The 15,658-nt window shown below is 30.9% G+C and overlaps 1 protein-coding gene across 1 annotated transcript; it reads left to right on the forward strand.

The window, feature by feature from the left end:
• The first annotated feature begins 3,260 nt into the window (after positions 1-3,260).
• ATML1 (Homeobox-leucine zipper family protein / lipid-binding START domain-containing protein) lies at positions 3,261-9,640 on the forward strand. The gene is made up of 11 exons (XM_088121336.1): positions 3,261-3,733; positions 4,290-4,545; positions 4,634-4,751; positions 6,547-6,735; positions 7,191-7,622; positions 7,706-7,807; positions 7,904-8,104; positions 8,209-8,383; positions 8,476-8,747; positions 8,817-8,912; positions 8,985-9,640. The coding sequence occupies exons 2-11, from the start codon at positions 4,319-4,321 to the stop codon at positions 9,357-9,359; spliced, it is 2,187 nt and encodes a 728-aa protein (XP_087977462.1). The 5' UTR covers positions 3,261-3,733; positions 4,290-4,318; the 3' UTR covers positions 9,360-9,640.
• Positions 9,641-15,658: the final 6,018 nt, after the last annotated feature.

Consider the following 15,658-nt stretch of genomic DNA (forward strand, 5'->3'; position numbering starts at 1 on the left):
ATAATAACCCATTCAATATCCCTTCCTTGGTACAGTGGTCACATCAATAGTCAATTTCATATTCAATGAAGATCACTATTTCTTAATTTATTACTTCATTTAATCAACCACTGCCAAGACTAAGCTACTAGCTAGTACTTTACTCGTTCATCTAATTATAATTTTATATTTTGTGTCCTGTACACAATTATTTTGCTGCCATTAAAGTTAAACACACGGGGATGAAGATGAACAGAATAAAGTGGAAAAGTCAACATATATATATATATATTTATTTATTTATTTCTGTATATTTGTGCTTACAAGAATGCTTGCAAGAAACAACAAGGCAATATTGGGCATTGAGTTTAAGCTGCTGCTGTTTTAATTAGGCTGCCTTTTACAGGACAAACCACTTTAAAGCTTGGCTGCAACTGCCTCCACTCCACTCGAAATTAAGTCCATTAATATAAAAAGCAAAATTATTAGGAAATTTTTGCAGGGTATGATTTATTTTATTTAATCTGCGTAATAAATGAAAATTATTGTTTTGTTGACATTATATGTAACATGGGGCAAAACTGGTCGGTGAAAATTCACTACTTTGAATTATTGATGTTATATTTTATTAAAAAAGAAGAACATACATATACATATACATATACATGTGCGAAACAGTATTACCACATTTTTGTTCTAACATTGAATGCCCATTAATAATGCTGCAATAGATAATTAGTAGTCCTTACCATCATTCTATTTTATACAAGGTGAATCATAATTCCACGTGGACATTAAAAGGTACTTCTTCTGCAATTTATTAATGGCTCGTTTGGGTAAAACCATACAAGTTGAAACTTGATAAATGAAATATTACATTCATATAGAGAAAAAGAAAGATCTAATGTATAAAAATGTAACAATTTACATTACCAATCCACATAATACATATAAATATAGTTACATGTTTTGGTGCCTAAAATTAATTAAATATTGGTTGGGATATATGGTTGTAGTAAAAGCTATTTTTAGTAACTAATATTTGTTAATTGTATGATTAGTTAAATGATTGTTGTTATAATTATTTGTTAGGCTAGCTAGTTATTTTCTGTTATCTTGTTGATTTCAAGTCTTTAAATAAACTTACTCTCTCTAATTATTACATGAGATATTGTATCAAATTTAACTTTTTGACATATATAATTAGATAAGAGGTGGATACAAAATATCAAAAACAACAGAAAGTGAGGGTGAGGAAATGCATGCGAAAGAGACGAAAACAAACATTAGGGGACTCATATGGCATATTCTCCCGTTGATCTAATTTTCTTAAATGTAGAATATTTAATGTTTCGAACTTAATTTATGAGGTGAAATATGTAGCAATTAAATTCTTATTATATTTATTGTTGGAGGGTATAGAAATGGAATTGTCATGTGGAGAGTTAGGAAAAGATCGGTGTGCTAAGATCTTTTCTCCAAAATTTGGAAGATAATCTTCGACGTGGCCAACCTTGAAATTCAATCATAAGGTTACTTGTAAGTTCGATCCAACTCCACTTGGTCGAAGGTAATAATGTCATGCTTCGGCCTTACAATGGATCCGACAATCTATCTTTGTGTAATTAATTTTCCGACGACACAACTGAACAATCGAATGTCGTTATCACCTGACTCCTAGCCTTTAAATAGAAGCTCCATCCCAACTTCAAATATGCAATCGAACCTCGACTTGAGACTATACGTTGGTTCCTGACTGATTTGAGCGTCAAAATGTTTGCTTTTTTTTTACAAGTCGTCTCTCGTCAAGTTCGTTGATCTTAAACTCAACCCCACCCAATCTTATTGCTTCCGATCAAGTCAGATCAGAAATCACCGTACACACTTATTTATGTAAATGTACTGAAAGAAAACTTATGAATGTAGTAAGTAAATGTTTTCGATGATTGATTCATAGATTTGAATCTCTATATATTTTTATTTTTATTCACTTAAAGAGCTTTTAATTTTGCCCCATGCTAATGAGTTGTCGTTTAGACTCTAGTATTTAGACCATAGGCTAGACTTTTAAAGTACAATCGACTCTTGGAGGTTTTCTAAAAAGACTTCTAAAAAGAAGGAAAAAGAAAAATAAGAGCGATAAATTTATCTTTTTCTTTTTCAAAATTTTGTATGATCTGATATAATGAATTTTTAATATAAGGTCAGTTTGAATTGACACTATAAGAAAAGATTAAAATGAAACCATTTTCTAGGATACCGATCTACTATTGAAATTTATTCAATTTTGATGGTTAATTTGTTGATTCATCTTCGTAGAGCTTATTATTCTTTTAGTGTCGAAGTAATTGTCAGTAATCGAGTTTTAATTTTCTAAATAATATCAGGTTGAAACATAATTATGGTATTAAAATTAAATTAAAGAATTAAACTTCACGGAGTCCCAACCCAAATTTATAAAAAGCTATATTCTAAAAGAAATTAAAAACTTTGAGATTACATACTTGCCGTGGATGGAAAATATTTCTATTGTCACTTACTCACCGACAATTCTATTTTTTATTTTATTTTAAGAAGGAGCCGCTTTACCCCTAATTTTTTTCAAAATAATAACAAATTTATCTCAAGCTAAATAAATTACAAATATGGCATAATTTTCTAACAACATATCTCAACCGCGTACCACTTCACAGATGTCTATCAATGATATTATTCTTCTATTAAAGATAGACATCTATCAGAAATAGACACTAAAAACGCTTGTCATTGACCATATAGTTTGCAAATATGACAATACTATTTGGCCAAATTATTATATAATTTTCCTTTCGAGAATATATAACAACACAACATAGTAAGGTGGGGGATTCGAGATATCTTCGACCCATCAAGGAGATTATACATACTTTTAACAGCTGAACAACTATAAAGCAAACACAAGAATGGTTTAAATTCTCCACATCCTACACATTTATAAGTAAGGAAAAGAAAAGTATAAAAGTGGTGGATGCCTTTCCCTTTCTTTTTCCTTTTCGTTTGGGTTATGATGGTTGGGGAAATGGTGAAGATGAAGAATGAAAGCGTTATACAAATTGGTGAGTGGTTTTTAATGAAAAAGCTGCGGATCGTAATTGGGGTTTTCTGAGCTCTGAGTTCTGAGTTCTGACCATTATTATATTACATTATATATTCAAAACTTCTCTTCTGCGGGTCTCCTATTTAGTATATTTACTCCCCCCGCTGCCACTTCCACTCGCTTCCCCAACTGTTTCTCTCCAAAACCCTTCAATTTTTCACCCGACCCGGACCCGGACCTGACCCATTATCTTCTCTATGTGCATTCTCCCCCACAACTCCACACCCCATTCTTCGAGGAGAGAGAACAATGAAAAAGGCGTTACGTTCTTGGTTTTAGCGTTTGGGGGCTGAAACTGAAGTTGTGAGGTTTTTTTTTTTTATTTCTATGACGACTGGGCAGTAGCAGGTGCCAATAATCCCATCGTCATCTTCTCTTTGGTTTTTCGGTTTTTATTTTGGTCATAAGGCCTCGCCATCGTCGACCACGTAATTACCCAGTCGTGTTGTTCAATTAAATTTTTGGCCTTTTTTGCTCATTCTGTTTCCCTCTCGTCAACCCCACAACTACAAATTTTTTGAAGCTCACACAGTACATGCATGGCTACCAACACTACTACTAACGCCGCCCAGAAGTCAGCCTTCTGTATTCTCTGATCTCGCTCCTCAATCAACCCAGGTGATCCTCCTCATCAATTTTCTTCTACCATTATTTTTATATTCAAACTTTGTAACAATAATCTAATAATTAATTATTTTATCTTTAATCTTAACTATATATCAAATTTAATTAATCGTACTACATTCACTATAACTCCCCGATATATCACATCTCTCGAGAGGTTTTCGATTATTATTTTTTTCTTTTTTGGGGGAATACTTTGACATTTATATTCGACTTTGGAAGAAACCCAATTAGTTTTAAAGCCTATTTCCTTAATTAATACTCTATACTATTTCGTTTTAAAGACACCCTTTAGCTAGCTCCCTCTCAACTCTCAACTCTCAACCCCCATTGTGGGTTGCCTAAGAAATTACCCGACACAGAAAATAATATTTAAAAAAAAAAATCTCATTCATTATTGCATGTTAAATATTATCACCGTCATATAAATTTTTCTCTTTCTCATATTCGAGAGAAAGATCATATAAATTAAAGTAGCAAAATCATTATTCCATTAGTTGGCGATGAGTCAATTATTTTGTTAATTTCTGATTTGGGTTTGTGGATTTAGCGGAAGATCGAAAAAGGGAGGGGTTAGAAATGTTTGGGGGCCTTGATTTTGAAGATCAGCAGGATCTGCTTCTGGAGATGACACAGAAAAACTTCGAAAGCGAACTTGAAAATTTTGGAGAAGATGAGTTCGAGAGTAGATCGGTGACCGACGCCATGGAAGCTCCTTCGGGAGAGGACCAAAGTCAGCACAATCACAGCAATAAGAGGAAGCGTTACCATCGCCACACGCAGCTCCAAATCCAGGAAATGGAAGCGTAAGCATTTTATTCTTTCTGAAACCTTTTAATTTTTCTTTTGTCTCTAGAAAAATAAATAACGGGTTTAATTTTATGTTATTTTCAGGTTTTTTAAGGAGTGTCCTCACCCAGATGACAAGCAAAGAAAGAACCTCAGCCGGGAGCTAGGGCTCGAACCCCTACAAGTCAAATTCTGGTTTCAAAACAAGCGAACCCAAATGAAGGTACCATTCTCCTTCATTCATTATTAATTTTTACCATCATTTTTTCACTTTTAATTTTTCTACTTTAACTAAAATTTTCATTTAATTTCTATTGAAAAGTGATAATAATATAGACACATAATTTTTCATTTTTATCTCTATTTGATATACTCTCAAAAGAAAAATACTTATCTACATATTTGGTAGTATAAGACTTCGTAAGTAATTTGACTTGTTTTCTTTAATTTAAAACTATTAGTGGAATTTATTTATCTATTAAATATAATAAAAATAGACCATTAATACTAATAAGCAACATTAAAAACTCGAGATCTAACTGATGTGAAAGAACCATATTTGTTACTTTCAAAAAGTTGAATTTGGTTATTTGTATTTTAAATTTTGAAATTTTCGAGTCCTTTTACTTTATATATATAACTTTACAAACCGTAATGACGTTTGAATATTATATCATAACTTTGCCAACAGTAATCAAAATAGTAATTTTTTTTATTATAAAAATCAAAATATGTTTTTTGAATATATATATATATATATATATATATATATATATATATATATATATATTTACATTTTAAAAGTAGTGAGACCAAAATAGACAACCGATCAACCTAAAGAGATCAAAATAATTTATTTTTTAAATTACATTAATAAGAAAAACATGAGTTAAAAAATGCATGGACTAAAATAGAATTTAAGCATTTTAATAAATCAGACATATGATACGCTACAACAAAACGTGAAATTAAAAAAAAAAAGATTAATATTAACATTTAAAATTTAATTGAAAAATCAGAATTAATTTTCTGAAAAAAAATGTAAATCAAAAAATTAAAAAAAAAAATCGATATATATATAAAGACTGTATTATATTTAATATATATGAAGATTTCATTTATATATCTAAATATTTTAATACCTCGAGAAATAAGATGGCTTATTTCTAAAATCACTCCTTTTCCACAAGTTGCCATTTACATTTTTTAATATGGCATTTATTTCGCGAGAATCTAATAATTAATTACCCTATTAATTACGTCCACCAACTTCTACTCGGATAATAATACTGAAAATTAATTTTGTTTTCCCTCTGCACAGACAATTCAATCTGTCTCTTGCCCGTGGATATAAAAATAATGCAATAAACGGACGATTCCCATCTCACCTTTATTCTCACAATTAATAATTTTACTTCTATTTAGTTTTGTGCATTAAATTCCATATAGTTTTGCCCAATGGATATAGTTTACCTCCAAAAAACAAAAAGGCCCAATAGATATAATTTCTTATCTGGTCCCAATTATAAATAGTTATTCTTTTTCTTTTTATATATTTTTTCCTTTAAAAAATAAACCTAATTATTTATTTATTTTTCTTTGTCATGTTAAATATATGTTAGGAACAACATAAAGAGAAGCGAGCAAGGAAGAGAAAAAAGTTTTATATAATAGATGGTATATAGTCTATATATATATATGTATGTATATTAGTACAACCAATTAGAGATATGGACGTTTGAATCTCCACAACCTCAAAGAACGAAGTATGTGTCAATTATCGTTAAGCGATACTCACGCTAACTACCTAACTACGACATTGATACAAAAAGTTGTCTTATTTATTAGCTAAAGTATTTTATATCATAGAATATAATTCACACATGTGTATAAACTTTATAAGAAAAGTTGAGTGGTTGACAATTATATATTAATTGCTTGTTGTGATCTTGTTTTATTAGTGAGTATGGGACTTAATTATGTGCATTAATATTATTTATAATGTTTTAAACATGAAGGCTCAACATGAAAGGCATGAGAATGCAATTTTGAAAGCTCAGAACGAGAAACTGAGAGCAGAGAACATGAGGTACAAGGAAGCTCTTAGCAATACCAGTTGCCCTAACTGTGGAGGTCCTTCTGCCCTTGGTGAGATGTCCTTTGATGGCCAACATTTGAGACTTGACAATGCTCATTTAAGAGAAGAGGTAATTCCTCGAACATCAAAATAAATAAATATATATATATATATATATATATATATATATATATATACATATCCCTTAAAGTTGTCTAAATTCGCATTCAAAATCATTGCCAATATTTTTAAAATAAAAAGAAGTTCCAAACAAAATGAAAAAATACAAATATATGTTTTAGTCCTTAATGTTGGAATATTTTTTCTGCATCTTTTATATTTTAGCAATTTTCAACTAAGTCAAAAAAACATATATGTCGACTAGTATTTATATGTTATATATAAATTCATTACAAGTCCATTTTAACATCCATCCAATAAAAATAGGATCGAAAAATGTTAAAACATGAGAAGAGACTAAAAATAATACAAAAGGGTATAAGAGACTAAAACATATATTAACTTAAAATTATTGATTAGGTACAAAACCTTGACCTAATTGATTTTCCTTTAATCGCCAAACAGATTGAGAGATTAAACACAGTTGCAGGGAAATATGGGCCGGGGAAGCCATGGGGCTCCCGTTCACATCTTCAATCTCATCATGTTCCTTCTCGAACCCTTGATCTGGGCAGCGTTGGCAGATTAAAGCCCCAACCACCTGATTTCATAGGAGACATGTTGAAGTCCGTCACTACCGAAATCGATAAGCCAGTGATCGTTGAGCTCGCCGTTTCAGCCATGGAAGAAGTCTACACAATGGCCCAAGCAGGGGAAACCCTGTGGGTCCCTGCACCCAATAACTCCACCGAAATTCTCAACCAAGACCAATACCTCACCACTTACTCTACAGGAATCATTGGCCCCAGAATTTTAGGCCTCACTTCTGAAGCTTCAAGGGAATCTTCCATTGTTGCTTTCAATCATCTGAAACTCGTCGACATTCTCATGGATGTGGTAAGCTTTCTTTTCCTTCTTCATTTTTTTTTCCTCTTTTTAAGAAACCCAACTTATTCTATTGTCTTAACTATACTTTGCAGAATCAGTGGTCAAGCATATTTTGTGGCATTGTTTCAAAAGCATTGACCCTGGAAGTCTTGTCCCCTGGAGTTGGTGGCAACTATAATGGAGCTCTACAAGTGGTACGTTCTATAAAAATTTCATCCTGGGAAAACTTAATTAACTAATGGCTAATGTTTGTAAGTGGGTGTTGTTGTAATTTGTGGTTTGTGAATTAGATGAGTGCTGAGTTCCAGGTCCCGTCTCCTCTTGTTCCCACTCGGGAAAATTACTTCGTTAGGTACTGTAAGCAGCAGGGGGACGGGAGTTGGGCTGTCGTCGACGTTTCACTCGACTATTTACGCCCCACTCCAATTTCAAAGACTCGAAGAAGACCATCCGGTTGTTTGATCCAACAACTACCAAATGATTCCTCAAAGGTCTGTATTTGTGAGGATGAATAAACCAATTCTCGCTTAAATTGATTAGTTAAGTAAATTTGATTCATAACTAGACAGTACTTTCAATTACCCATAATCATCAGATCACATGGGTGGAACATGTTGAAGTGGATGATCGAACCGTACACAATTTGTACAAACGGCTTGTCACTTCTGGGCTTGCTTTTGGCGCCAAACGATGGGTGGCTACTCTGGATCGACAGTGCCAACGTCTAGCCAATTCCTTGGCTACCAATATTCCTGCACTAGATATATGCGGTACATAAACCAAACCAATATCACAATTTTTAACTTCCTTCCAATTTCTGACGTATACTAATTGATAGATTATTTGAAATGAATATGATCAGTGGTAACAGGGCAAGAGGGGAGAAAAAGCGTTATGAAGCTAGCGGAGAGGATGGTGAGGAGCTTCTGCAGTGGCGTGGGGGCTTCCTCTGCTCACAACTGGACCACCTTATCCGCCATCGGCTCCGACGACGTTCGGGTCATGGCCCGGAAGAGCCTCGACGACCCGGGCAGGCCTCCCGGAATCGTCCTAAATGCAGCCACTTCCTTCTGGATTCCAATTCCCCCAAACAGGGTCTTCGATTTCCTCCGAGATCAAAACACCCGCAGCCAGGTATTTGGATCTCGAATAAAAGATTAAATTTACCGTAAAATATGGATGATATTATTGTTTTTGATTTAGTGGGACATACTTTCAAATGGTGGGTTGGTCCAAGAAATGGCTCGAATTGGGAACGATGGGAACCCAGGAAATTGTGTGTCGTTGCTTCGTGTGAACGTAAGTGGGTTTGTTTGTTTAATTAGTTTGGGCGGAGATCGAATTCAGATTTGTGAAGGTTTGTGGTTGCAGAGTGCGAATTCAAGCCAGAGCAACATGCTGATACTACAGGAGAGCTGCAGCGACGCCAGTGGGTGCTACGTAATGTACGCCCCAGTGGACAGCATTGCGATGAACATGGTGTTGAGCGGCGGGGACCCTGATTACGTTGCTCTGTTGCCGTCTGGGTTCGCGATACTGCCTGATGGGCCTGATGGGCCGGGGCCCAATGGAGGAGGAGTTCTGGAGTTCGGGTCGGGTGGGTCGTTGTTGACGGTTGCATTTCAGATATTGGTGGATTCGATTCCTACGGCAAAACTGTCGCTGGGATCGGTGGCGACGGTGAACAGCCTAATCAAGTGCACGGTGGAGAGGATTAGAGCTGCAGTGATGTGCGACCACCCATGAACAATGATACAGAGAAGAAGAATTTTCTATCTTTTTTTTTTTAATTTATTTAATTTGATTTAATTTTAAAAGAAGAAACAGTATTGTGGGAAATTAGTGAGAGGGGTAAGTGTTTTTATTAGTGAAAAGGTAAAAGGGAAGAAGTCAAAAACGAACCTTGCCTTATCCTTGGCTTTGGCGGCTGCAAAGGGTAATGGGTTCGGACATTGACTTCACATGCCAAAAATGTTTTAAGTAATAATAAAAACTAGCAGCCTTTGAGTCGTTGCACTTAAAGTTTATTTTTGTCCTTTTTTTTTCGTTGGGATTTTGGCATGTATGATATGGGTGCTCAAAAAATCGGTTTGATATGAAAAAATGGATCAACCCAATCCAACGCATATAATTTAGGTTTGGTTTTATACTCTTTTGGGTTGGATTGGGTTGGGTTCAAATAATTAGAAATTTTATGAATCGATTCACCTAAAATATGTTTTGGTTGTATCGAACCAACTCGAAGTTGTTATTAATTATAAAACTATTTCTTTCACTCATCATAAAAATTATTTTAGTTTGTTTCATTCAATAACTTTTTATGGAGGATTTATTCCACGACTTATAAAAACAAAAATTTAAAGTTTTATAATGTTATTTTTTCCATATAAATACAATTGACTTACGAATTTTTATGCAAGATTAGACCATATATAAAAAAAATATATTTAAAATATTATTATTATTATTATTATTATTTTGTTATACAATCTATGAATAAATTATTTTATGGTTGGATTTATTATTTAACAAAGGTTGTTTGGGTTGATTTTTGGGTTGAGGTATTTTTAGACCCAAATGCAACCTAATCCATGAACACCTCTTATATATTGAGATCCACAAAAGTATAGAAAGTTTAGTTTAAAAATGTGTCAAAAATTAAGTGGATAATGCGAAAATGGTTATTCAGCTCAAAAGTCCAATATAAAATCATATTTTATATTTGTCATATTCTTCAAACTAAATTAGTTGATTAATCAATTTTATTCTTTTAGTTAAGTGGTTTTAGGCTTTTAGGTTGATAGTATGAGCTAATAAATGAAGAATAAGTGTTGTTTATAGATTTGATACTTACCATCACGAATGGAAAATACTTAAAAAAAACTCACAAGGACGGGCTCTTTCACGGCATAATAATTATGCTTTTATTTTCTATTCTTCAAATTCTCTTTCTATCTTGACATAGTATACGTACAAGTTCTCTCTATCAACGATAAACGGCTTCGTCCGCTATGATGCTTTCCACTATTGATCAATTTTATTTTTTGAGAAAAGTGTTTTTGAAAGAAAGTAAGAAGTTACCAACATGCAATACATCTAATCCATATCTAGAAGACTCCATTTTCCTCCTCATAAAACCTCTTTAATCTCTTCATCAACTCTATTTAATCTCTATAAACCAAAAAACTTAATTAAGTGCCCTAAAAATGCCCAATGTGTCATTTGGTTATTAGGCAAATAGACTTAGTTTTAGTACTTAAAAAAGATAAAAAATAGAATTAAGTGTAATTAATTAGTTAGGTTGTTCGGCAGGGTAGAGTTAATTGGTAAATAAGATAGTTTTATAAAAATAAGCAAGTGATGTAATTATTCATTATCTGAATTAATGATCATAGAATCATTTTCTCTATTTCTCTAGCTACTTATTTGTGGAAATAAAATTTTGGTGTTTTTTTCTTTGCAAAAATTAATAACAATAATAAATTTTTTTCCTTAATGATGAATATTGTAGCCATCATCCAACGAAAAGATTGATTTTGCAGTTTGTTGTGTCTTCACTATTTAGTAGTTGGAATTAATTTGGTAGGGCCCGTAGGGAATAAAAGATGTAATAGGTTTCTTTTTTCATTAGACTTGTAGGAAGCCATACAAAAAATAATAATAATAAATAATGATAATGATAATGATAAAATTAAAACATTTTCCACTTATATAGGTGATTATAACATAGCTAGCATAAAAAAGGACACCCTTTAATAGGCCGAATAAAATCATTTCAAAATATTTATTGTATTTTTTTTTTAAACACTATTTATTGTACTTAGTATCCATTGAACAGTACTGGTAATATTGTTAAAAAAAAAGAAAAAGAATAGTACTGGTAATAATAAAATAAAATCATTCCATTACACAAGGACATATTTTCTTCTTAAATTAATGTATTAAAATTTTTATATATGGTTAAAAGATAAAAGATAAGTCTGAATAATAAATTTAGTTGATAAACTTTAAGCTTATGTCTATTTAATCTTTTAATTTTGGAAAATTTCAATGACATTCTTCAACTTTTTATTTTAATTCTAATAAACTTCTACTAATAATGTCATTACTTAAATTTTAATGTGACACAAACTAACGAGGAGGTGGAGATGTCTAAATCAGGAGTAGAGTCTCCTCTCTGTGGTGCAGTAGCCCCTCGATCCCTTATTTTATATAATTTTTAATTTAAATTTTGCAAAGTCTAATCAAACTTTTTAAAATCTTTTTATGTATATAATTTTTAATTTTATAAAAAAGAATACTTTTTATTTAAAGTAAATAATAGAGACTTCTAAGGATAGTATGTCATATTAAAAAAACATTTAAATCTATCTCTACAAAATGTGTAAGTGTGAAAAATAATTAACTTTTTAAGTTTTCGTACTCTTTTTTCTTTAACTCATCAAAAAAATTTACATGATACTTTTATTAAAAAAAACTTGTTACTGCCCACAAGCTTTTTAGAGTGGTGTAGAATAGATTCTCAGTTTAAAAAATGTTTAATAGATCTTCGTACTTTCGATTTTAAATCTATTCGATGTTCGTATTTTCAATTTGTTTTTAATATATCATTAAGCCATTAGACTATATTTGTTTTTAAGGTCAAGAATCAAATAAAAGTAAAATTAAAAGTTTAGATACCTATTTGAAAATATTTTCTAAAGTATGCGAGAAACAAATTTAAAAATTAAAAGGAAAACTATGGGAAAACTTTACTAGTGGTGTCATTTTCCATTCATATGACTCTTTTCTCCGATCATGCAAAATACTTCCGAGTTCTTATCCACATTTTTCACATCCTTAAATTCTTATAAGCCAAAGCCAGCTAATCAACATTTTCTACCCTCCCTTTTCAATCCAAAATATTATCTCTCAATCTATATAAATTTATCTCTCACTCGATCCCTTCATACTTTCCCTACTTGTCTCTCTCTCTTTCTAAATACTATCTTTCCGTATTTACAAATAAAAAAATTAAAATAAATGATAATTTGAGTAAAAAAATTTGGATGGATGAAATAAAGAAAGAGAGGGTGAATGAGAAAGAAAATAATGAAAGGATTAAGAGAGAGATAAATGAAGTTTTTTAGAGAAAAAAAATTATTTGAGAAAAGTGGAATCCGTAAAGGTGGATAAAAAATATTTGAAAATATAATAAGAAAAAGAGGAAGAGAAATTAAGAGTGGTAACATGGAAAGAGAGAATTGGTGGAATTTTAGGAGATTTGAAGAGAGAATTAACGAGAGAAATAGTGGACGAAATTTGAGGAAATTGAAAGAGGGAGTTGAATGACAAAATTAACATCAAAATAATAAGAAAAATGATTAAAATTAAAAGGCGAAAATAGAGAGAAATTTATAGATAAAAGACGAAATAAAATACTTTATTAAAGCTAAGATATTAAATAGTGTTCAAAACAAAGTAGGAAAGCTCTTGATATGAAAAAAATGAAAAGGATTGAAAAGGGAGCGTAGAAAAGGTTGATTAGTTGGCTTTGGCTTATAAGAATTTAAGGACGTGAAAAATGTGGATAAGAACTCGTAAATATTTTGCATGATCCGAGAAAAGAGTCATATGAATGGAAAATGACACCACTAGTAAAGTTTTTCCATAGTTTTTCTTCTAATTTTTAAATTTGTTTCTCACATACTTTAGAAAATATTTTCAAATAGGTATCTAAACTTTTAATTTTACTTTTATTTGATTCTTGACCTTAAAAACAAATATAGTCTAATGGCTTAATGATATATTAAAAACAAATTGAAAATACGAACATCGAAAGTACAAAAATTGAGAGAGAGATTTGTATTTGAGTAATAAAATGATAAATTTCACTTACTCACATGTTCTTCTAAGTGCAATGGTTCTCCTTCGATTCCATAATTTTTTAAAAATTAAATGGTCAATTAAACTAGTTTATAACAAATGATTTGTGACATATAGTAGTTTGGTTTGGTATACATTTTCAATCAAAAGGTTGTGAGTTCGATCACTTACCTCCACATGTTGTATAAAAAAAAGTTGACGTAAAAAACTAAATTATACAAAATTATCCTAAACTTTGATTACAATTTTACATTGATCTTTTAATTTTCATCCATTAATTTTAATGAAAGTTTCTAAATGAGGATTTTAATGAAGGAAAATTATTTTTTTAAAAAAAAATTCTATGTTTGGGATGAATTTGAGAAAAAATTGATTTTAAAAACAGAATATATAATCAAGATATATTTATCTAAAAGTTGATTTAGAGTAAATTCATTAAAAAAATTACATTTTCTTTATACAACATGTGGAGATTGAGAGAATTCAAATTTATTATCTCTTGAGACGGGTGTTAATCACTGCCAGACTAAATTCTTGTTGGCATCAAAACTTCTAAAAAAATGTAATAAACTTATAAGTTTATAATGATTAGAACTACTTTTAATATAGTGTAATTAAATAAATTATTAAAATTTAATAAAACAGACAAATAAATAAATTACTAAAAGCTATTTTAAAAAGTAAAAGTAAAAACTTAGTATTTGAAACTAACTCATCCTAAGAATTTACTCTAAAAAAAAAGGACAACTCGTCCTAAGAATAAAATTAAAAAATAAAAATAAAATGTATTAAAAACGTTTTGTGTAGTTGACCTAAAAAAATGACCGTTCCTTTGACGGATGTTGAACTAAGACGCGTCCCGTTGGGTTGACTCGACCGTTTCTCCATGATTTCAGAATTCGTCGGTGCGCAAGTCATTTTTTCCGTTCCTAGAAACACGTGTTTTTAATGTGGATATAATATGGCTCTCCCAATCGAATTGATTTCAAACTCTGCCTATTATCCATTTATCCGTATATTTTAATTGCTTCGGATATTAATTTTTATCTAGACGTCCTGAGTTCAAAATCTCCAATCTCATATATTAGTTTTAAAAATAAAATTCTGATATTAGGGCTTCAACTTCTTCTTCGTCCATTACCTTCTTATACGTTAGTATGAAGAATAACGAGGTAGCTCTTCTTCTTGCAAAAGTGACTTTTAGGTCTGATTTTTAATAGTTGTGGCTGTGATAGTTTTTCCCTTGACTTGTTCGAGTCGTGGAAGCTGAAAGAGATCCTAGTTTAGTCTTTATGGTTTCTTCGTTATTTTAATTAATGAAGTATTTTATCAAAAATATCTACTTTTTTAATTAGAAGAAGCATTATTATAAACAAAAAAAAAGTAAAGTTATAAAATAATTAATATAAAAGTTATGAGCATAATGAGATAGATTAGGTTGTAGGAGAGGAATGAGATTAGTTTGAGCTGAGTCCTGTCATTTCATTCAGTTTCTGTAATTTAGTTTGAGATAGTACCGAAATGGTGGCATTAGCGAAAGTCACCGAATGAAGTAAAAAGAAGAAGAAGAGAGTAGAATATGTAAACCCATAGTCTAATCATCAAAATAATAAATATTAATTTAATTTGTCATCAACGAGCCTAATAAGCAATTGTCTTGTCATTTTTTCCTCAATTAGTAACTAATATGATCAACCACTTAAAATTATTTTCCAAACTTCAACCATTAAAAAAATTACTTTTGAAATTAGATAATCAAATAAACACTAAAGATAAAAAAATGTATTTTTTCCTTCTAAATAATTAATTTTAAAAATATTTTATATATTTATTAATAATTTAATAGAGAATATTAATATATATATTTACACATACATACACATATATTAGTTACTTTTACAAATCAAGGGATCAGAAAGAATTGGGGGCATGAATGTATTTTCCAATATAGCGATATTGGAAAATACTGTTTAATACTTTTTCTTTTCCTACTTTTTCTATTCTATTTTTATGTCACCTTCGCCTTTCTACTCTATGAACTGGCCATGGTCACGCATCGTGTGACGTGTAATTTAAATTTTCACGTTTTAAATCCTACGCTTTTTCCTATGCTAGATTTTAAATGTTATATTTAATGTATTTTAGTTCGACAAAGGCAAGTGGAGATATCTCAGGCCTTC

Source organism: Momordica charantia, assembly GCF_013281855.1.
Source record: "Momordica charantia cultivar OHB3-1 chromosome 3 unlocalized genomic scaffold, Mcharantia_2.0 BLBB01000003.1, whole genome shotgun sequence".
Classification (NCBI taxonomy): domain Eukaryota; kingdom Viridiplantae; phylum Streptophyta; class Magnoliopsida; order Cucurbitales; family Cucurbitaceae; genus Momordica; species Momordica charantia.